General features: G+C 41.7%; 1 protein-coding gene across 1 annotated transcript in view; it reads left to right on the forward strand.

The window, feature by feature from the left end:
* Positions 1-2,175: 2,175 nt before the first annotated feature.
* The window catches only part of LOC126267762 (probable RNA-binding protein 46), a 158,853-nt gene continuing 137,318 nt past the window's right edge, over positions 2,176-23,710 (forward strand). The window contains exon 1 of the mRNA XM_049973065.1: positions 2,176-2,871. Coding sequence (XP_049829022.1) covers positions 2,176-2,871 — 696 coding nt within the window. The remainder of the gene's footprint in view (positions 2,872-23,710) is intronic.

Consider the following 23,710-nt stretch of genomic DNA (forward strand, 5'->3'; position numbering starts at 1 on the left):
CAAACCAGAAGGTAAACGAGACCCTAACATTGAGGAAAAGATGGGAACCGTAACAAATAGTAAATATCCTAAAATGAGAAGTGAATTATAACAATAAGAGGCGGAACGGTGCACTTGGTTGAATGCTAATGGCACTGTTGTAATGGCAGTAATATACCTCGACAGCGTGTCTGAAAAAAGGTTCCGCCTCGATTGTCGTTTCTAAAAATACAGGGTGTTTCAAAAACATTCATCCGTATTCTAAAAGACTTCATCTTCTACACCAATAAAGATAGAAGGCTGGATGAATTTTATCTATTGTCGAAACTTTAAGTTTACCTTGGCGCCAGTTGCATATTGGCTGTTTCATGTTTTGCTGGCGTTGTGGTCTCGCTAGCCCTTTCGTTCATAGCCCGATTTCCGTCGAGACCAGGTGAGAATAATACAGGAACAAAAACAAAATACGAATTCTCCATTTCAACAAGTACAATTCAGTTACAACAGTGTGGCGTGGTTAGTCTAGAATTCAGTGTCTTCTTATCTCACGGCAACGTACGTGATTTTCTTCCTCTGGAGGTTTGTGTAAGACTCTGTTTATGTGCCACCTTTTGCAACAATTTTGGATGAACTGGCAACGTTACACAACGGCAGTGAAAATGCGATTCCAGATCCACACAAAAGTAGGGGACGAGTCTGGCTGCCATTAGATGTTCGTCGTTTGTCCGGTGGAGAGCTCAAAGAACATTTGTGAAACTTAGGCCCACTGATCATTTGTGAAAGTTAAACGAAAACTTTGATCCGTAATGTAATTGTAAAACGTACCTCAAGGTTTTATGTGCACTCATGTAAAACATATACCCCTGTAAAATCGGACGGTTCTTCTGAAAATAAAATCTTTGTAGTCCTACATGTAGGCAAAAATTTACCTCCAGTATCTATCTACATTAGTGTACAAGGTAACAGTGTTACGAAACAGCCTGCATCCATTTATCTGTCTGAAACAATTATTAAGATTATTTAATCTTTTCAACTACTACAAAGAACGTATTTGATCACCAAACTCGTTTCTTTTATTGACATGAAACATCGACAGTGGTCGGGAATGAAACAAATTAACAATAATGAATTGTTTTCTAAATCTAAAAACAGTTCGTTAAAAAGGTATTGTAGTGGGATTTTTACTTACCGCAAATTTTGAACGATTTCCGCTTATATGTGGAATTGTCGTCCGCTTACGCATTTGTATGTTATTCATGCGTTTGGCACTACGTTTTTGGGCTGTTTTCAGGTTGCTTTGCAGCGGTGCACATCTCTTGACGTAGAATGCGAAATATACAGCTGCGCCACCGTTAGTTTACACCATCCTGGCTAAACGTGTTTCTGTTTTTTGTGTGTGTAGTGTTGCCAACGTAACTGACAGTTAGGGTTTTCAATTTATTTAAAATCGTCCTTCTGATCTGTGTTTTACTTTTGCCATTTGTATTAATTTAGTATGTAAGGAAATGTGTGTGTGTGTGTGTGTGTGATAGAGAGAGAGAGAGAGAGAGAGAGTTGAAGACGCAGATTGTGAATAGGTATGGGTGGGGAGGAAGGTGGCGGACAGAGATCAGTTATGATAGTGACAGCGAATGGAAAGTCAAGGTTCCTATAACACTCGCATTTCAATACATTTTTATGAACTGCTTTTAAATCTAGAAACCAAACCAAAATTGTAAAGAGGTATCTTTTAATTCAATGAAATGAAACCTTATGGTAACATAACTAGCCTACGCATTTTTAGAAACTGGTTAGGAATTTTAAATAACTTAATACTGTGAAGGAGATACGTACAGATTCGCCACACAAATTGAGAACTTTCTGGAACAGTCTGTACTGTAGCAATGTGGAAGAAGCGAGTAAAAGGAAAATAACAACACAAAAAATCGATCCTTTCGCAGCCAAAGTAGGCAATTACCGTGGCTAGTCTCACGTCCCGCCCCTACCCTGTCTCTTCAGAGCCATAAATCACATAAAGGTAGGAGGGCCCGCCAACAGGATTCTACGAAGCGACAGGTGGAAAAAACACGAGCGCGAGATGGAAGGGGAAGTAGGCGGAGCTTGAGCGAGCATTGGTGGGAGTAGCCACCAAGCAAAGGCGTTTGTGCGACGCGGAAAATACGAAGGCGTCCAGTAGTTGGCTCGGAGAGCTCGCTCGCAATGACTGCGAATGGGTACGTGGTGAGCGTCGCCAAGAGCGTGGAAGCAAACACGGTGCAGGGGCTGCAAGCGCAGCAGCGCGTGCTGGCGCTAGCCCAGAGCCGCGGCGTCGGAATAGTCCAGATGAACGGTCAGCGCATCTACGGCCCGCCCCGCTGCTGGGAAGGCCCGCCGCCCCCGCGCGGCTGCGAGGTTTTCGTCGGGCGGCTGCCGCGCGACGTGTACGAGGACGAGCTGGTGCCCTTCTTCGAACGCGTCGGCACAATTTACGTGCTGCGGCTTATGATGGACTTCAGCGGCACGAACCGCGGCTTCGCCTTCGTGCAGTACACCACTCCGGAGGCGGCCGCGCTCGCAGTTCGCCAGCTCGACGGCTGTCACCTGCGGCCGGGCCACGAGATCGGCGTCGTCCCATCCGTGGACAACTGCCGCCTCTTCATAGGCGGCATCGCCCAGGACAAGAGCAAGGCCGAGGTCCACGAGCAATTGGCGCGCATCGTGGAGGGCGTGGAACGGGTGATAATGTACCCAGACGAGGACGGCAAGGCACTGAACCGGGGGTACGCGTTCGTCGAGTTCCGGACGCACAGGTACGCCGCCATGGCCCGCCGCCGGCTCGTGCAGCTGTGGGGACACAGCATGGCGGTCGACTGGGCCGAACTGGAGCCGCAGTGCGACGAAGAGGTCATGAAACAGGTACTGCACCTACTGCTATTTCGCGCTGTTTCTCTGCTGCGCAGCTGCTGGCTACACTCGTAACTGGATCTGGACGAACACGCATTATCAATCGTTTTATGAACATGCTTGCTTAAATGTCAGGTCTGTACGACTACTTGATCGACTGTCAATTATGCGAAGTTAACTCAAGCGCCGGCCGGGGTGGCCGAGCGGTTCTAGGCGCTACAGTCTGGAACCGCGCGACCGCTACGGTCGCAGGTTCGAATCCTGTCTCGGCCATGGATGTGTGTGATGTCCTTAGTTTAGTTAGATTTAAGTAGTTCTAAGTTCTGGGGGACTGATGACCTCAGAAGTTAAGTCCCATAGTGCTCAGAGCCATTAACGTAAGCAAACAACGTGTGTTTGCTTGAGCGTGCAGCGGCCCGTACACTATCTTGGACGTGTACGGTGCTTTTTGATGCATTTGTCAAGCATAGTTAATGTTTGACATGTTTGCGAGCAATTTTGGCTAACGGAAAATGTATTAAGATGGCGGACGTTGTTTGTGACGATATTTTGCAGCCCCATGTTCCGTGGAAAATTGTTTTATTACAATCTAATTGTATCGTTAGTTTCCAAAACTGTCGAAATTACGACCAGGGACGATAACAAAGTAGCACTTAACAATTGCCGAGATGATGGAGGTATTACCTCTTGCCCAGCTGTAAGTAACGCAGGAAGAGGTTATGAATAAAATTAATATTTTACGCATAATATACAAGCAGGAGAGCCATGGAATAAGAAAAATACCAAGTCTCCGGTTCGTTCACAGCGTTACATATACTTTAACATGTTTTTATTTGTATATATTTTTAATCCATTCTCTTCTTTGATCACAGTGCCAGAGCCAATGCAAGGACTGCTTTCTCTGCATTTGTGGTCATTCTACCACTGTCACAATACTCACGAAACATCGTCTGCGTTAAAGTGAGGTTAAACTGACACTCGTACGTGTACTGGGCTGTGCGGCAAACCCGCTGCTAGACAAGGGCACACTTGACAGACAAGTTTACAAGGGGCCTTAACACTAGAGAGGCTTCTAGAAACATACGTCAGTTACCATATTTTCGTAGCGATCATGTTCAACGATCTGAAACACAACTGCAAATTGACGGATGATATTATTCGAGCCAATGATAGCTTTTAAATCATGATGAAGCAAAAAGCTACACTGAGTACGATCCTCTTGTTAAATAGAAAGCAATTTATCCTGCAGCATGCATGATGTAGTAAGAAGAAAAGCTAAATTCACAGAGATAAAATTGCTGCAGAGAGAAAAGGAAGGAGAAAGGTTGCAGAATCAGGCCTCAAAGTAAAAGCTTAGTCTTCTGTGAATAAGTATGGCAGTCTTCGTGAACTCTTTGCGACTTGAGACTCAAAAATGGTCAGTGACTCGTAAGAAACCCTTTATTCGGAAGAAGACCGTCACCCGATGTTCAGCCTATTGTGCAGAAATCGAACACAATAATTTGCTTCTGGTATGAGAACTAGAAATATACTGTGAATATGTTTGTAATTTATATAAAATGAGCCTCGTGCAGCTAAAGGAACAGTCTCTGTATGTTTTCCACCATTGCAGCCAGCACCGTGCTGAAAATGCGACCTCTTTGCAAAACCATTCGCTATCTTCGGGAGTCATGAGAGCGCATCGTTGTCTTGAGTATGATGTATTTTAGCTATGAACTGACGCTTGTACATGATGCTAGAGGCGCAGAACGCTTTATGATGTATGTCAATTTGGATTTACTTACTGCCCGCGCCAATTTCAGTTGACACTCCGCGTGGTAGCTGACGGGAGTCTCCATAAACGCATTTCCGATTTACAGCCGCTTCCATCAGCGACCGCGCTGAGCGTCGAAGCCAGACAGTATGTAGCCACCAACCCATTACAGTCCAAGCAAGCGTGTTCAAGCAACAGCTAGTCTTGCGACTACGTTAGCCCGTGTTGAAGATATATTCACATGATTTGTTTTATTACTATAGGTTAGATAAACAGATTTGAACCTATCATTACTCTTGACACCTTCGATTAAAAAGTAGAATACAATCATGAGAGTAACGTAGCGCCTCATGAGACTGTTTATTAAACAGAGCGGGTAGGTGTTTCAAACCGACAGGTTCAGCATTTGACTGTGCGCGTTAAGATGCATATTCGATGTTTAGTTTAAGATACAACTTGTTGTTGTTTACATTAGTTTTCATTTTTACCCCTTGTGGTAAAAGTTATTTGGGATGGTGGTGCCGTACAACCGAAACAAGATTTGAGACACGGCCTCTTTAACTGCAATTGAACCTAATGACGATTTAAAACATTGTGAACAATAATTAAGGCGAAACTGTTGTAGGTAACTTAACGCCGAATTCCCGCATCGTACGTTGTAATACTGACAGCTTGTTTTCCTGCAATAGTGAAGGCTATAATAAAGCACTTTTTCATACTCTGTTTTAGTTTTAGGTGACCTAAGTCAAAAATCACGCGTCGTTACGTTGCAATCCCAACTGCTTGTGTTGTGAAAACTACTACATGAAGCACGTTTTCGATACATATGTACACACATTGTGTGAAGCATTGTACACACACACACACACACACACACACACACACACACACACGTGAGGACAATACGGTATTGCTTTAAATACGCAGTTATACACTAAATAAGCATTTATACACTGTCGAAATTTGCGAATGTTGACTTTTGTTCGTTATCTCCGTCATCTCTGGATTAATATACAACTCTGATTTATTTCCTCACGTAAGTGGTTTTGAGAGAATTTATACTTTTAATCATGACTTGTTTGTATATGATAGGGCAGTTGGATTATATTTAACACACGCAATATCCAACTTTGTCTTACTGTGATTGGCTTTCGCATTAAATCTGTGGAAACAAGCATTCGTATTTCGAATAAGCTTTCGTAGAAATGATATACTGTAGAACGTGAAGCTGATGAATAATTTATTTTTAATTGTACGGCCAGTTTCGGCTAGAGACGACCATTTTCTAGTACCTGTTGCACAACATTTGGCACATACAGACTACTGAGACATTTCTTGTCTAGACATGCCTTTGCAACAAAATCGCAGTACTTTTGACTCTCGTTTGAAATGGGAGGCATAAGACAGTTTCTAGACAATATTGCGCAACACGTGGATGTGTGGACGCGTTGGTGTGCATGGCCACCAGTTATTCTCGTGACGTCGCAAAACGCTTCGTCCATTTTTTTATTATTATTTCTGTTTTCTTATTATTAAACATCTTATCAAGATGTGCTCAACGGAGACTGGTCAGCAGTTGACGAAGGTTTTCACGTAGTGTATTTGTGGGAAGTTGTAATTCCGAATATAAAAATCGCAACAAAGAGTTTATTGTCGAGGAACTGGCCAAAAAATATGAGTTGATGAGTGATTTTCAAACATGCCTCTGCTTCTATGAAGGTCGAAAGTAAATTACAGCTGAACCGAAGACCTTCCATTAACAACACACGTTTCCATCAACGTCTGCAAATTCTATTTCTCTCACTGTCCATTATTATCACTGCACGAGCCGAGATCCCAACGAGGTCAGCCGTTTTAGCGAACATGTCTACAGACAGACTAGACAATAGCTCGATTTTGTATACAAGCGGATACTTACTTTTATGTATACAGGAAACGTTTCATGCAAAAGATATTCATCTCACGCTGCACATACTTGCAAGGAAAATTAACTTAGTAGTTTTGAGTTGAAAATAATAACACTATTTAGGATTATGTTCGCATGAAGTGCAGTTTTTAAAGCAATGAAACCAGTGGACCATTCTACACAAAATTGTATTTTCGAACGTTTCAAGGATCCTTCCGACGCAATTCAATTTCATTGTATTGCACGGAACTATAGAGTGTGTCGAGAAATTTGGTTGTGTCCAGAGATATAAACTTTCGAAGTTAATGCAACGCATTATAAAATTCTAATACAACGCAATTTACTTTTTTTAAGATTAGATGTAGTAATAATCGATTTCGAGACACAAAGTACTTAGTCAGTGACCTGTGATAAATGTATGTACAGTGGTGACCTACCTTTAAGGACAATTCACATAGTTCGTCACGTCAAGGTGTGCTCACACTGTCCGTCAGGACACCGCAAGTCAATTCAGGTCACGTGATCTCAAGTCGCATGGCTGTTCTCAGCTGTATTTTCACGGGGCTTGCGATTTTCACATTTGTACGAAAATGACATTTATTGGAATGAAATGGTTTGCTTGCTGGGATAGCTTGTACATTAGAGAAGGAAGACAGAGGTGCAAAATAATTCAAAAGAGAGTGTGGATCCGAAAAACAACATTACGTGGTACACAAGGGAAATTTCACACATACAAGGAGCTCGAGGAAGAGGAATCCGCATTTTATGTTTTAAAAAGGTGAAGCACCACTTTTTCATTTGTCACGTCAAATTGCTCCCAGAATAAGTAAAAGGAACAGTATTACGAGCTGTCATCACATGAAAAATTGGTGTGTTTAAAGTTTAATTGCCAGTCCAGTGCAAATTTTTGTGAAATATTCATATCTTCCTCAATACCTTTCTCTTCAAGATGTGTAGGTTTTCTTTCCATATTGTATTTGGTTTTTAATATTCGTACGAAGTTTAGCTAGTGTAACCACATAAATATTGACCACTTTCGCTTGCAAAGCTGTTTCACACACAGCCCAAAGAGCTACTTGACAATAAAGAAGCCTGTCACTAAGGCCGGTATTACACTATCAAATTTCTTTGTCAAATATCTTGGTCAATCTTTGTCAAAGATATATGATGGTTTAATAGGGGACTTTGTCAAATGTCGTCCAATATTTGATCAAATCTAGGGTCTCGCTGTAGATTTGATCAAAGAAGTCCTTTGTCTTCTGTTCACCGCAATGTGACATGTTACCACATGGAGTTCTAGCATCGCTGCATTCTGTCGTCTGTAGTGTTTTTATAAATATTGCCGGTAATACAAATGGTGTTTGCCGACAACTACAGAATTAATAGAAATGTATGAAGCTGGAGAGGCGCTTTACAACGTGAGACACGCTGAATACAAAAGTAGATTACGAAGATTAGAGACCTGACCTAACCCAACCTAACCCTCTCCTGTAGCATGGAATCGGAGTGTTACAATGAGCCTGCCTCCTGCAGATGTAGCAGTTCTTAAGTGAATATTGTGCTTTGTGGATATGAGGATACGTTTCATTGAGCAAATACAGAAATGTATGCTCATCCATTCTTAAGTAACTGATGAACGACTTGACGTCCTCCGCCATAAGTTCACGCACGTAACAAGTTTTGTTGAATGCTTTTATCGTGTCGTCGTAAAACCCACGGCTTCACCCAGGTATGTGTTTTTTTTTTTTTTTTTTTTTTTTTACCCCCGCTTCTCTTCTGCATGTACACACAGTGCAATTGTGGTACACACAACTGCTGCGGTTAATAACAAGTTGTTGTTGTCAGCCACCTTGAACTTTGACGAAAAATATGATGACAGTGTAATACCCCTTCTAGTCAAAGATCTTTGTCAAATATATTTGACGGAATATTTGATCACATCTTTGATCAACTCTTTGACAAAGAAATTTGATAGTGTAATACCGGCATAACACTTGTTTAAATAAACAACCTTAACATGTTAGTTTATGTATACGTTGTCGCAAAAAAACAAAACATTTTGCCATTAATACAGCGCCTGAAGCTTTCAAGCCATTTCTTTATGTAACATTACAAATGCCTGACAACATACAAATAAATTATGAGAATCTACCCACAGTACTTTTTTAAGTTAATGTTGAAGCCATATAGCTATCCATTATACTGTAAAATATTAAATACAGCACCGGTTTGAATAGAAATCTGCTTTATAAATGTAGTAGAGGGGAAGTAATTCAGAATGCCTTACTGCTTCAGTTAATCTTCCGTCAGTTATTATAAATTTAAGAAAAGGAGTAAGGAAACGAAACGATTTATAACAAATAACGAACAACATACAACTGATATCGATCACGAAAACCACATCGAAACGAAATATGGAGAGTTTAGCCGTGAATCGCGAGGAAATGATCTAGGGGTCACGTGATCAACAACGGACGGATGACGTCAGCCGTCGAAAAAAGTCTTGGCGGTGTCCAAACATGGCGTGACGGGACGGGACGGCCTATTTAGATGCTGCCATTTGAAATGCATTGCAGATTGTTTTGACGTGACGGACTGTGTGAATTGGCGTTTACGCTTTCCACGTAATAAGAAGAAGTATGAGAGCACTTCATTCAGTTTCAGTGTATTCGCGGCCGTAGTAGGTTGTGGTCCAGAAAATTTATTTCAGTATTACTAGCTTTCTTTGTTACCCGATTGAACAGTCATACGTGTTAGGCGGCACTTTCGGGAAAGGGGAGTTGCGCCGGTTCTGAATCGTATCCGTCCAGCGGATTATCGACGAGGGCGAGCGTGCCGGACAGCCTAGGTGTGATTTCTAGGCGGTTTCTCACATCCCAGTGGATGAATACCATGCTGGTAACCAAGTCCTATCTCAGTTACATTATTTACAAACACTTTAAAAACTTCTTTCACTTTCTTTTAGTACCTCCCGTTTTTTTCTGTTAGTAGCATGTAAGATTCAGAAGGATGTAGGTTGCAGTAATTACACGGAGATGAAGAAGCTTGCACAGGATAGAGTTGCATGGAGAGCTGCAACAAACCAGTGTTTGGACTGAAGACCACAACAGCAACAGCGATATAAGTAAGTTTATTTTGCAGAAGCTGGTCTGTGAGCTTTATTGACCAGTTGTCAGCGGTAATATTTCGATTGCTTCTGAAAATTGGTTTGTAAAGAGATAGAACAGCTTTTGTTGCAATAGCAAACCGTTTAAATATTTTTGTATTATATGACTTGTACTGTATATCTAGTTGGTTCGAACATTCAGCAAGGCATTAAATTTTCAAATCATATTTCACTGGTTTGCATCCGAAGTCACTGGTTTGCATCCGAAGCCGACCAGCATTTCATCCGTAGTTGCGTTGGTTCCGGAAGTATAAGGTGATTACGAATTTTGATTAAATACTTCAAAAATATGTCACATCGCCGCAGCAGGGTTAAATTTTGCTCGTAGTATTTTCTATTCATGAATGTCAAACCTCAGGCAATGTAATTAAACAGCAAACCTTTTTTTGCAGACGTTAGTTACTAAGCGAAAATTTTCACGACCAGTCCTGTCTGTTGAAATGATAATTGCTCCATTGTTAGACTTGAAGGCAGCAGTTATTAGCGGAAGGTCCAGTAAACAATTTATTTCAGCGGAATTTGTCTCCTTTTACTCTGTCCGATCCTGACTAACTGGCTTATTACGAAGTGCCTGAATTCTCAAATTTGTATAGCGCACAACTATATATAGAATATCTTGTGAGAAGAGTTTCTGCCATGTTTCCGAGAGCAGAACTTTTGGTAAAGCATTCTTATTTCCCTGCAATTTCGTTAAATTGTGGGCTGTCGTGATTACAGCTCGGGTTGGTTCGGTGGCAGCCAATTTCTATCCGTCCACCCCACTTTTTTTTGTCGGCTCACCTGTGACCCCCAACATTACGTTCAGTAACCTGCATCTCATCTTCGTCATCAGATTCATCGCCAGGAAGTTCACTCGCTGTTTCTTCCTCATTTGAAAATGCATTTTCGATGGTAATGTTGCTCTCGGGATCGCTATCTTGAACTGAACAGTCAGCACCACATTCCTCAGTGCATCTTTGTACGCATTCCTCAGAGATAGGATCTGTAGCGTTACCGTTTTTGGATTCGCGGACGTGGTCAGTAAACTGCTGATATTATACCTATCTGTCTCCGATCTCGAAAAAATGGATCGTATGTGGCGATCTCCTAAACTGCTCGAGATATCGAAACGAGATTTCGGCGAATGGTGGCACACAAGCAGGATAGTACTTTGCCAGTTTGTAAACACACTGAGCTTTCTTATCTGTAACCATATATGCGTTACCGTTTTTGGATTCGCGGACGTGGTCAGTAAACTGCTGATATTATACCTATCTGTCTCCGATCTCGAGAAAATGGATCGTATGTGGCGATCTCCTAAACTGCTCGAGATATCGAAACGAGATTTCGGCGAATGGTGGCACACAAGCAGGATAGTACTTTGCCAGTTTGTAAACACACTTAGCTTTCTTATCTGTAACCATATATCTGAAGTTGTACTTTCTATTTAATTTTTTCATGCCAGTGACTGAATTCTTTAAGAGTTGCTCGACAACTAGTAAAACGGAGAGTTTCCTAGTATGAAAATAACAAATTTCTTGTCAAATGTTACCGCAAATCGACATAATGAGGTTTTTCGCTAGCTATTGAGCTCTCTCGCCAATTACTTGTTTAATGAGACTGTTTCACAGTTGTCACAATAGCTGCTTCAAAACTGAGTTTGTGCAAATTATACTGTATTTTGGCAAAAGAAGTACAATTGAACCTGTCAAGAGGGGAACTCTTTTGTGTAGTCTGTTGTGTAATTAGTTTATTAATGCTGATAGTGTATATGCAACCACTGAAATGCTTTTTCTCGTCACGACGAGCCAATTAAAACGAACATTATTTATTGAGGACTTCTCGACTGTTTCTGGCTTGCAGTGAAAGTGCCATGTCCATGTATACATAGTGTAATATCTTTTATTACATCCATATCTATGACACTTTTTACCAGAAGCACAAACGGGTCATACCTGTAGAAATTACGCCTTTTCCACTTTTTGCAACAGATTGTAGAAATACGTGAGCCTAACAGGCAGCAAGTACATAAGCTTTTTTCATTTCCCTGGCTTGCTTCTAGATCACGTGATTTTATATTTCTTACTTCCTTATTCACTACCCTCACGATGAATCGTCTGTCCCTTCTTACGATCTGAAAACATTGTGGAGGCAGTAGATATAATTCCAGTGGCTAGTGGCCCACCAGTTATTGAACTGTGCATTGTTTTTGACAAATGAATAAAGAAAACAAAATAGTATATAGACATCTGTAACTAAAAACTATTACATACTAGCGGAAAGGGTGCTCGCGTGACTCGCGGCGCGAGAAACTATACCACAAACACAACGCCGCGCTACCAGCCGCAGGCCCGTGTCGCGTCCCAGTTGCCTCTCGTCGCAATTTGTGTTGTCCCATTTGAACCTGTGAAGTTACAGAAAAGCGTGCTGCCCTGCGCCGTGCCACACGTGCTATGTCCTTGTTGTTGTTGTCTTCAGTCCTGAGACTGGTTTGATGGCAGCTCTCCATGCTACTCTATCTTGTGCAAGCTTCTTTATCTCCCAGTACTTACTGCAACCTACATCCTTCTGAATCTGCTTAATGTATTCTTCTCTTGGTCTCCCTCTACGATTTTTACCCTCCATGCTGCCCTCCAATGCTAAATTTGTGATCTCTTGATGCCTCAGAACATGTCCTACCAACCGGTCCCTTCTTCTTGTCAAGTTGTGCCACAAACTCCTCTTCACCCCAATTCTATTCAATACCTCCGCATTAGTTATGTGATCTACGCGTATCAATTTGCTCCCAGCCTATTAAACTGCGTCGCGGAGCCCTGGGAACTAACAACATTGTTGTTTGCGATGGTTTACTTGGCTCACAAACTGCAGTTGCCTGACCACGCGGAACGTCTCCCCACCACAGAAAGATGCTGAACTCGCATGCTGCCTGATCAGTACATAAGGAAGTTAGTACAACTTCATACTTCTGTGTAGTTTCTGATATTTCGTAAAGCCTGCTAAGGATTAAATTAACCTCTGCGTCAACGTCCATACTCTGCAAACCACAGCGAAGTGCACGGCAGAGGGTACGTCCAGTACCAGTTATTAGAATTTCTTCCTACTCCATTCAGATATGGAACGCAGGAAGAATGGTTGTTTTAATGCATGTGCGTGTAGTAAATATTCTGACCTTGTCCTCACGATGCGTATGCGAGCGATACGTAGAGGCTGTAGTACATTCCTAGAGTCATCTTTTAAAGGCGGTTCTTGGAACTTCGTTAGTAGACTTTCTCGGGATAATTGTTTACGTATGTGTTCAAGAGTCCGCCAGCTCAGATTATTCACCATCACTGTAACATTTTGCCACGGTTGAAACAAACCTGTGACCATTTGTATCGTCCTTTCTATACGTTCAGTACCCTCTGTTAGTCCTGTTTGGTATGCGTCCCACACTATATTCTAGAGTGGGTCCCACGAGTGATTTGTAAGCAATCTTCTTTGTAGACTGAAAGAGCTTCCCTTGTCCTGTATTGGTTCCAATGGTTCTGAGCACTATGGGACTTAACTTCTAAGGTCATCAGCCCCCTAGAACTTAGAACTACTAAGTACCTAACTAACCTAAGGACATCACACACATCCATGCCCGAGGCAGGATTCGAACCTGCGACCGTAGCGATCGCGCGGCTCCCAGACTGTAGCGCCTAGAACCGCTCTCGGCCACCCTGGCCGGTTCAGCCCAGAACCGCGCGACTGCTACGGTCGCTGGTTCGAATCCTGCCTCGGGCATGGATGTGTGTGATGTCCTTAGGTTAGTTAGGTTTGAGTAGTTCTAATTTCTAGGGAACAGATGACCTCAGATGTTAAGTCCAGTAGTGCTCAGAGCCATTTGATTTGAACCACCACGGCCGGCTCCCCAGTATTCTACGAGTACCAGAACAATGAAGCCCACAGCCTGCCTTATCCTGAATGGAGCGTAAATGATAATTCCATTTCATATCCTTACAGAGTATTGCACGCAGGTATTTGTATGAGTTGGCCGATTCCAGTCGTGACTCATTGATATTATAGTATTCTACGTTCTTTCGTTTTCTGAAGCGCAGAATTTTAGATTTCTGAACATTCAAAGCAAGCTGCCAATCTTTGTACCACTTTGAAATCTTGTCAAGATCTGGTTGAATATTTATGAAGCTTTTTCAGACATTAGTTCATTATAGATAACTGCATCATCTGCAAAAAGTCTGAAGTTACTATTAATATTGTCCGCAAGGTCATTAATATACAACAAGAACAGCAAGGATCACAACACACTTCTGTGAGGCACACCCGAAGTTACTTATACATCTGACGGTGACTCTCCATTCAACATAATATGTTGTATCGTCCCTACCAAAAGGTCCTCAATCCAGTCACAAATTTCACTTCGAGCTCAATATTCTATTGCTTGTCTACGTGATTACCAAACCCTACCTTAGCCAGCAAGGTCTCCAGATCTCTCCCAATTGAGAACGTTTGAAGCATTATCGGTGGGGCCCTCCAACCACCTCGGGGTTTTGACGATCTAACGAGCCAACCGCAGAATTTGGCACGATATTCCTCAAGAGAATATCCAACAACTCTTGTTATCAATCAGTGCCAAACGGAATAACTGCTCTGGGATGTTACAATCTTGACTTATTTCTTTTTCTATTACGTCGTGAAAATACTTTTTGGGAGGGGATGGGAGAAAAATAAACAAATGCTTATGACAAGTCATTCAACGTTTTAAATATACTGGTTCAGAATTATTGGCAACCATTAGAACGGCAAAGGAGAAAAAGGCGTCACAACGGAATATCTGTGATTCACGTACATACACTAATGGAAAATAAATCGCAATAGAGTAATGAAATTTCGGGAATATATTTTTTCTAGATAACAGAGCTAAGTAATTGACACTGCAAGATCACAGGTTAACGTAAGAGCGATATAAGCCATTGCAAATGTGAGATGGGTACATTAACCGCCGGAATGTTGAATGCAAGCATGTCGGATGTCAGTTTGTTGGATGAGTTTTATGCCTGTACAGGAACAGGAACGGGTAATACTATTTGTGGATGACGCTGGAGTTGTCCGATGGCACCCCAAACGTTCTCGATTGGAGACAGATCTAATGATAGATTAGGACAAAGCAATATGTCGACACTCTGTAGAGCCCTGGAATGCCGTTCGTGAATGGAAGCACAACAGGTCGAATCACCACATTGACATACAATTTTGTAGTCGGGGTGCATGGGACAACCGCGAGAGAGCTCCTGCTTCGTTCGAAATTGCATCCCACACCATAGCACCAGTTGTCGATCTATTGTATGTAGCATGCACACAGGTCGGTCGCATGCCAAATGACCTCCTGCAAATGTGAGATGGGTACATTAACCGCCGGAATGTTGAATGCAAGCATGTCGGATGTCAGTTTGTTGGATGGAGTTTTATGCCTGTACAGGAACAGGAACGAGTAATACTATTTGTGGATGACGCTGGAGTTGTCCGATGGCATCCCAAACGTTCTCGATTGGAGACAGATCTAATGATAGATTAGGACAAAGCAATATGTCGACACTCTGTAGAGCCCTGGAATGCCGTTCGTGAATGGAAGCACAACAGGTCGAATCACCACATTGACACAATTTTGCAGTCGGGGTGCATGGGACAACCGCGAGAGAGCTCCTGCTTCGTTCGAAATTGCATCCCACACCATAGCACCAGTTGTCGATCTATTGTATGTAGCATGCACACAGGTCGGTCGCATGCCAAATGACCTCCTGGCCAAAATACGGTGATCGCTGGCACCGAGGAAGAACCATTTTTCAACAGAAAACACAACAGACCTCAGCCTGCCCTCTAATGAGCACTCGCTAGACACCACTGAAGTCGCAAAAGGCGGTGATTTGTTTTCACTAGAATGCATTCTATAGGGCGTCTGGCTGGATGGGCTTGAACTAACCGATTTGTAACAGTCCGTTGTTACGGTACTGCCGCACCAGATCCAGTACGATGCTCCACAGCCATACGCCGAATACGATGGTTTTCTCTCTCGATACTGCCACGTGGCCGTTCGGAGACCGGTCTTCTTGGGACCATACTTTCTCGTGACAACCGCAGTCTTTGCAGTGGCTACATTCGTCCCAACTCTTTTTGAAGTTGTTGTTTTTGTGGTCTTCAGTCCTGAGACTGGTTTGATGCAGCTCTCCATGCTACTCTACCCTGTGCAAGCTTCTTCATCTCCCAGTACTTACTGCAACCTACACCCTTCTGAATCTGCGTAGTGTACTCATTTCTTGGTCTTCCTCTACGATTTTTACCCCCCACGGTGCCCTCCAGTACTAAATTTGTGATCCCTTGATGCCTCAGAACATGTCCTACCAACCGATCCCTTTTTCTAGTCAAGTTGTGCTACAAACTCCTCTTCTCCCCAATTCTATTCAATACATCTACATCTACATGATTACTCTGCAATTCACATTTAAGTGCTTGGTAGAGGGTTCATCGAACCACAATTATACATCTCCCTACCATTCCACTCCCGAACAGCGCGCGGGGAAAACGAACACCTAAACCTCTCTGTTCGAGCTCTGATTTCTCTTATTTTATTTTGATAATCATTCCTACCTATGTAGGTTGGACTCAACAAAATATTTTCGCATTCGGAAGAGAAAGTTGGTGACTGAAATCTGTCCCCTATTACGTGATAATACAAAACGTGGCGCCCTTTTTTGCACCCTTCCGATGTCCATCAATCCCAGCTGGTAAGGATCCCACACCGCGCAGCAATATTCTAACAGAGGACGAACGAGTGTAGTGTAAGCTGTCTCTTTAGTGGACTTGTTGCATCTTCTAAGTGTCCTGCCAATGAAACGCAACCTTTGGCTCTCTTTCCCCACAATATTATCTATGTGGTCTTTCCAACTGAAGTTGTTCATAATTTTTACACCCAGGTACTTTGTTGAATTGACAGCCTTGAGAATTTTACTATTTATCGAGTAATCGAATTCGAACGGATTTCTTTTGGAACTCATGTGGATCATCTCACACTTTTCGTTATTTAGCGTCGACTGCCACCTGCCACACCATACAGCAATATTTTCTAAATCGCTTTGCAACTGATACTGGTCTTCGGATGACCTTGCTAGACGGGGAATTACAGCATCATCTGCGAACAACCTAAGAGAACTGCTCAGAGTGTCACCCAGGTCATTTATATAGATAAGGAACAGCAGAGGTCCCAGGACGCTTCCCTGGGGAACACCTGATATCACTTCAGTTTTACTCGATGATTTGCCGTCTATTACTACGAACTGCGACCTTCCTGACAGGACATCACGAACCCAGTCGCACAACTGAGACGATACCCCATAGGCCCGCAGCTTGATTAGAAGTCGCTTGTGAGGAACGGTGTCAAAAGCTTTCCGGAAATCTAGAAATACGGAATCAACTTGAGATCCCCTGTCGATAGCGGCCATTACTTCGTGCGAATAAAGAGCTAGCCGCGTTGCACAAGAACGATGTTTTCTGAAACCATGCTGATTACGTAGTAATGTGATCTACGCATCTAATCTTAAGCATTCTTCTGTAGCACCACATTTCGAAAGCTTTTAATCTTTTCTTGTCCAAACTTTTTGTCGTCCATGTTTCACTTACATACATGGCTACACTCCATACAAATACTTTCAGAAACGACTTCCTGACACTTAAATTTATACTCGATGTTAACAAATTTCTCTTCTTTAGAAACGCTTTCCTTGCCATTGCCAGTCTATATTTTATATCCTCTCTACTTCGACCATAGTCATTGATTTTGCTCCCCAAATAGCAAAACTCCTTTACGACTTTAAGTGTCTCATTTCCTAATTTAATTCCCTCAGCATCACCCGACTTAATTCGACTACATTCCATTATCCTTGTTTTGCTTTTGTTGATGTTCACCTTATTACCCTCCTTTCAAGACACTGCCCATTCCGTTCAACTGCTCTTCCAAGTCCTTTGCTGTCTCTGACAGAATTACAATGGCATCGGCGAACTTCAAAGTTTAAATTTCTTCTCCATGGATTTTAATACCTACTCTGAACTTTTCTTTTGTTTCCTTTACTGCTTGTTCAATATAGAGTATCGCGGAAGAAACATCAATCTTCTCGTAGCAAACTCAGTGAGATGTTGATAGTGGCGTTTTTTTTTTTTCACCTTATAGACATTCATGACATCAACTCACTGTGTCCAATTTCAAAGGTAATTAACGTTCACGACCGTTACAGCGTGTGTTTAAACCAAACCATAATTGCATCCTCACAGTGCCGCTACCATTATCACTCTTATGCGACCGGTGCGAAAGTTTAATAGACATCATCTTCGTAGAAAACTTCCGTATATGTCACGCAACTTCTTGGTGTTCCAGTTTTTTTCGTCAGTGTACATACAGTTTCGAAAATAGTTGAATAACATAAAGGGCGCAGCAAAAGCAGAGATGCGTTTCTACACGATCGTAAACGTTAAGACGGATGCCTCCTTTTTGCAGTGCCATACATGAGTGGCAATGCTATCAAAAATTAATCGTTCTCCCACAAACAAAATGTTTGCCTGGATTAATCTGAGCAAACAATATTTGGAATCTAAATAATTGTGCACAGCTTTTCTTATATGTTCCGTCTGAAATATGAAGCACAATGACATACAGAGATTAAAAGGACTGCTTTAAAACAGAAATTTCTGGTTTTGTAGATATATTCGATATAAATATTGATGTAAAAAACAATTACACAATTTCTGTTGTTTTACACTACTCCATGAGTATTACAGACAATATATGAATATTATTTTTGAAGAAATAAGGCTTTTATTACGAGGTTGGTTATTAGTGGAGGATGGATTTCGAAGCAAAACGTGTTTCCTTTTTCATATATTTAAAAGTAATGGCAAAGGTTATATTTCGTACGTTGGCAAGAAAATTTAACTGTGTTTCTTAACGCTTATTTTACTGCAAGTCAACGCAGCTGATTCAATTCTTCATTGGAAAATTTAAAAAAATTTAGTCCAATTTATAACAAAAATCAACAATAGGTTATGGACGGAAAATGAGGAAGTCCCTGGATGACGGCTCAGAGTAGAGCCAAGCTAAAGTCGGCACAGCAGTCGGGGATTCTCCAAGATAAGACGTAGCGAACGCGGGTATCGCTATGTGACGTTGCGTGTGAAATTACAGAGTATCGTCCAGAATGAACAGCATTCATAGCAAATGCTTAAACGAATATGGAATTCATATTTTTAGTGAGAACAGTAACCCTTTCTTGTTTCAGGTATCAACACACTCGCAGGTATTATGCGGACACTATGTCGTGGCAGTTTTAGGTAGGGAGTGTTTTGAACTGAGCTTGCGTTCGATACCGGTGATTATGCTTGAGCTCACTGATAACCGGTAGATGTCAAGCCTGAGTTACACCACTGCCAAACGCAGCAAATAATTGCGCTGTACCCACTATCCAATAGAGACCGCGCCTGGTGCAAAAAGGGATTCGAAAACTAAAGGTATCAGCGATCCTTACGACCCCTATGTCAGTTCCGCTTTCGTGGAAGCACAGAACGCGGAAGAATGATAGCAGCCCTTCGAGGGAGGCGTGGCTTAATCCCCCTCACCGCTCCACTCCGCTCCAGCAGACAAAGTTGTTTGCTCTCACGGTCTCAACCGGCTGCCACGCATCCACTCACTTTTGCTTTGTATTTATTTATTGACGATGCACTACAAGTTTTTAGTGGGCAAGCTTACGTGCTTTTTTTCTTTACAATATCACCATGGCACTGCATGAAAACAGGGAATTGTGAATTAAATTGGACGATTTTAACGAGTCAGAAAGACAAAAGGCCTGTATTTATATGTCGTTTCTTAGATCAGTGGCGGCCGCTTGGCATGTGTTTCAGCACACTGTAAACATCGCACTAAAAGTAAATCAATTTAACTTCGAATATAAACTGGAAATGGCACGAAAATTACGCCAGTTCTCATCGAATCCGAACTGGAAATCATATTAAAATTTCTCTAAAACGGACGGAAACATGTTTCTAGTTATATCTCCACGATAACTAGAAACAAGTGTCGAGTGCTGAAATGAATTATCCGCGGCGCTACTAACAAAGGAGAGGAGCGACACTTTGCTCCGCTACGAATTTGTGACGTCACACTAGTCGGCTTGTCCGCCATACTTCGCGAACACTCGCCTCCGTGCAGGGACCACGGGTAATAAATATACAATTGAAATGGTGCCCACTAAAGGTCTTACCTTCGTCATCTGCTATCGAGGGCCTGCATACATTTAAACGCGCCGCCCCCTGTTGGAGATGACTGCTGACACTCGAAGGACCTGGAGTGTCAACATGCTGCGAATTTAACGCCACGGCCTGCCTTTCTCGTGGGCAATGTGTGTGCAAGTGTAGAGTATGAGGACTTTTTGAGGAACAGCTGTCGCGACGCCACTGTAATCCAGTGGTGTATTGTACAGGCTGTTAATGTGCAGACCTTGGTTTGAATCCAGTTGATACCAACCTTTTTTCATTTCATATTATCCCTCGCAATGTTAAACTTTTTACTATAAAATTTAAAAACAGCACTTCAGGTTAATATGTAATATTAATATATTCATCTTAACATTATTACTACCCTTGTAAGTCAAAAGGCTGTAGGTTAGATCAGAAGTTCTAGCAGCCTTTCTAGGCATGAGACCTACTACATGAAATTTAGTCCAGGTAGAGATCTACTGACTTTACTCTAGCGATATCAACCCAAATCACTAACGCGCGTTACCAAGGGTGCGGGGGTACTTAGCGCCCACGCTAAAAAATTTAAAAACGAAATTCGTTAATTTTTGTTGTCTTACATTAACAACATGCTCTTTTAAGAGGTACTGACATGTAAGCTGAAAATATTTTACCACATTCTAAGCTACACCAACGACTTCCAATGAAGTGTACTACTAAGGGTAGGTTTATTTTATAACCGCAACAAAACATTAAACAAACACAAATTTCGGAACTCGTTGTTGAATTTCACTCATAATATAATCGTTAAAGTGAGGCTGATGTGTAAGTAGCGAACCAGCAAATACTAAAAATGATATTCACTGTGAAAAGGCACATCTGCTACTAAGATTTAAATTTTGGGTTAGCTGAAAAATTTAAAACATTTATATAGACTGGTAGAAGACTTAATTAAAAACATTTCGCAACTTTTTCAGAGTTTTAAAATGGGAAGTACAAGGCTTGATTTACAGTGTTTGTAAAATGTGAGCACAGAAGTACCACCCCTCTTTTCTCCTCGGTATTGTGAGGATTAAAAATTCTTAAAAGCTTAAGCAAAAAACAACACAGTAGTCCAAACTCGTTCAGACATAAAAGATAATTTTATCGCCAAGAATTGTAGGCCTACTACTTAATTTTCAGGAATTACACTTGTGAAAAAATTATACACCATCACAAATGTTGAAAAACGTTTACTGACACACTTGCCTTTGCATATCATTGACAAATTTATTATAGTCTGAATAAATTGCCAGTGCCAACCTTACACAGTGTGCAAGATGAGATTCAGTCATTTATTTCTACATTTACATTTCACATGTTCATCATTGAAACCACTGCCTCACATAAACAAGTTGATCTAAAAATAACATATGATGCCACTTTTACAATAATAGTATAGGTTTTACACTTATTAATTTCCAGAAGTTACTTTCATTGTAGGCTTATTCTGAATTTAAGGAAATGTCATTTTGAAATCGAAGTATTTGCTCTTCAAGTTCAGTCTGACTAAAAGAGAAAAGAGTGCTCATTTTACTTAAATTTCTTCCACACCCATGTTTTTGAAAGTTTGAGTTATGAAAGATACCAGGTTCCACTGTCTTGTTATTTGTAAATCATTTTTCAAATTTTGTCTTCAGTGCTGTCACATTGGCTTCTTGATTCAGTGATCAGAAATTTTTGATTGTATTTGACGAAAGTGTTTCACATTTAATTTCTGTAACTATGGTATCCAAAGGTCATGTTTTTGCATGAAACTTGTCATAGAAGACACATAAGTTATGACTGTTTTTTTTTCCTGAAGCTCTTTGCTTAACTCTTTTAGTTTAACTATCATGTCACTTACAAATGGCAGATTCAACAACTAAATCACATCATACATACAGTTGGGGGTAATGTCACAAAAGATTTTATCACCGACAGAAGTTCTCTAAATTGTTAAGCATGGAGCTATTGCATCAGCATACTCTGAAAGGAACCTAATTGGTATGCAGTCTGGGCCAGAAGACTTGCTTTTATGTAAGTGATTTAAGTTGCTTCACTACTCAGAGGATATTTACTACTACATTACTCATGTTGTTCTTGATTCCAATTATGGAATATTTACTTCATCTTCTTTTTTGAGTCCGCTCGTGGTCGTGCGGTAGCGTTCTTGCTTCTCGCGCCCGGGTTCCCGGGTTCGATTCCCGGCGGGTCAGGGATTTTCTCTGCCTCGTGATGACTGGGTGTTGTGTGATCTTCTTAGGTTAATTAGGTTTACGTAGTTGTAAGTTCTAGGGGACTGATGACCATAGATGTTAAGTCCCATAGTGCTCAGAGCCATTTGAACCATTTTTTTCTTTTGGGAAGGCTGTGTTTAGTAAGTCCGCTTAGGCAGCACTGTCTTCGAAAGTATCTCCATTACTATCGCGCAGAGAAGGCATTCATTGTGTCTTGTCGCAAGTGTACTTTACATACGCCCAGAATCTCCTTGGATTTTCTGCCAGGTTTCGAGACAAAGTTTCGGTGTGGAAACTATTATAAGCATCTCACATTGAAGTCCGCGCTAAATTTCGAACTTCTGTAAAGGATCGCCAATTTTGGGGATTTTGCGTAAATTCGGCATGTTTTTTTGTTGTTCCTTCAAGAGTGTTCTGACCCGTTTTTTGTACCAAGTAGGATCAGCTCCGTCGTTTGTCATTTGGTATAAATTTCACAATTGCTGTCGATATTATTCTTTCGAATTCTAGCCACATCTGGTCTACGTCTATATTGTTAATTTGGAAGGATTGGAGATTGTCTCTCAGGAAGGCGTCAAGTGAATTTTTATCTGCGTTTTTGAATAGGTACATTTTTCGTTTATTTTTTTGGAGGATTTGGGGGTTACAGTATTTCTGTCTCGCTACGACAAGCCTGTGTTCACTAATCCCTGTGTCGTTTTGATTCTCGTTATTAACTCAGCATTATTAGTTGCTAAGAGGTCAAGTACGGTTCAAATGGCTCTGAGCACTGTTGGACTTAACATCTGAGGTCATCATTCCCTTATAACTTAGATCTATTTAAACCTAACCAACTTAAGGACATCATTCACATGCATGCTCGAGGCAGGATTCGAACCTGCGACCAAACTCATGTTTTCTTTGAACCTTTCAGGAATTATATCTTCTGAACTGGGAGGTCGGTAAAAGGATCCAATTATTATTTTATTCTTATTACCAACAGTGGGCTTTGCCCATACTAACCCACAGGAACTATCTGCTTCAATTTCGCGTCAAGATAAACTATTTTTAACAGCACGTTTTGTCTACCATGCAAAGAGAAAGGGTGTTAATGGCAACATGGGGCGGGACTGGAGATATCCAATGGTAAGCACATCACGAGGCTATGGAGTGTAGTTGCCGCGCAGTCTAAGGCATCATGTCACGGATTGCGCCCCCCCCCCCCCCCCCCCCCCCCCCGGAGGTTCGAGCCCTCGCTCAAGCGTGGGTGCGTTTGTTGTCCTTAGCACAAGTTAGTTTAAGTAGTGTATAGGTCTAGGGACCGATGACCTCAGCAGTTTAGTCCCCTAGGAATTAAAGAAAAAAATGGAGCATAGTTGAACTGCTTAATCGATGAGTAACTTACAACAGTGCTAGTGGCGTTGACACGAGCAGATCGACGGCAACGATAAACAAAGCAAAGATTGCCTTATACGTACAACAACAGTTCCCGAAGTTGACATTTCGCCAGAAAGGAACCCAAGGTATTTCTCATAGTGAGAATGAACTGGCAGGTG

The sequence above is a fragment of the Schistocerca gregaria genome, chromosome 4 (genome assembly GCF_023897955.1).
Source record: "Schistocerca gregaria isolate iqSchGreg1 chromosome 4, iqSchGreg1.2, whole genome shotgun sequence".
Lineage (NCBI taxonomy): Eukaryota > Metazoa > Arthropoda > Insecta > Orthoptera > Acrididae > Schistocerca > Schistocerca gregaria.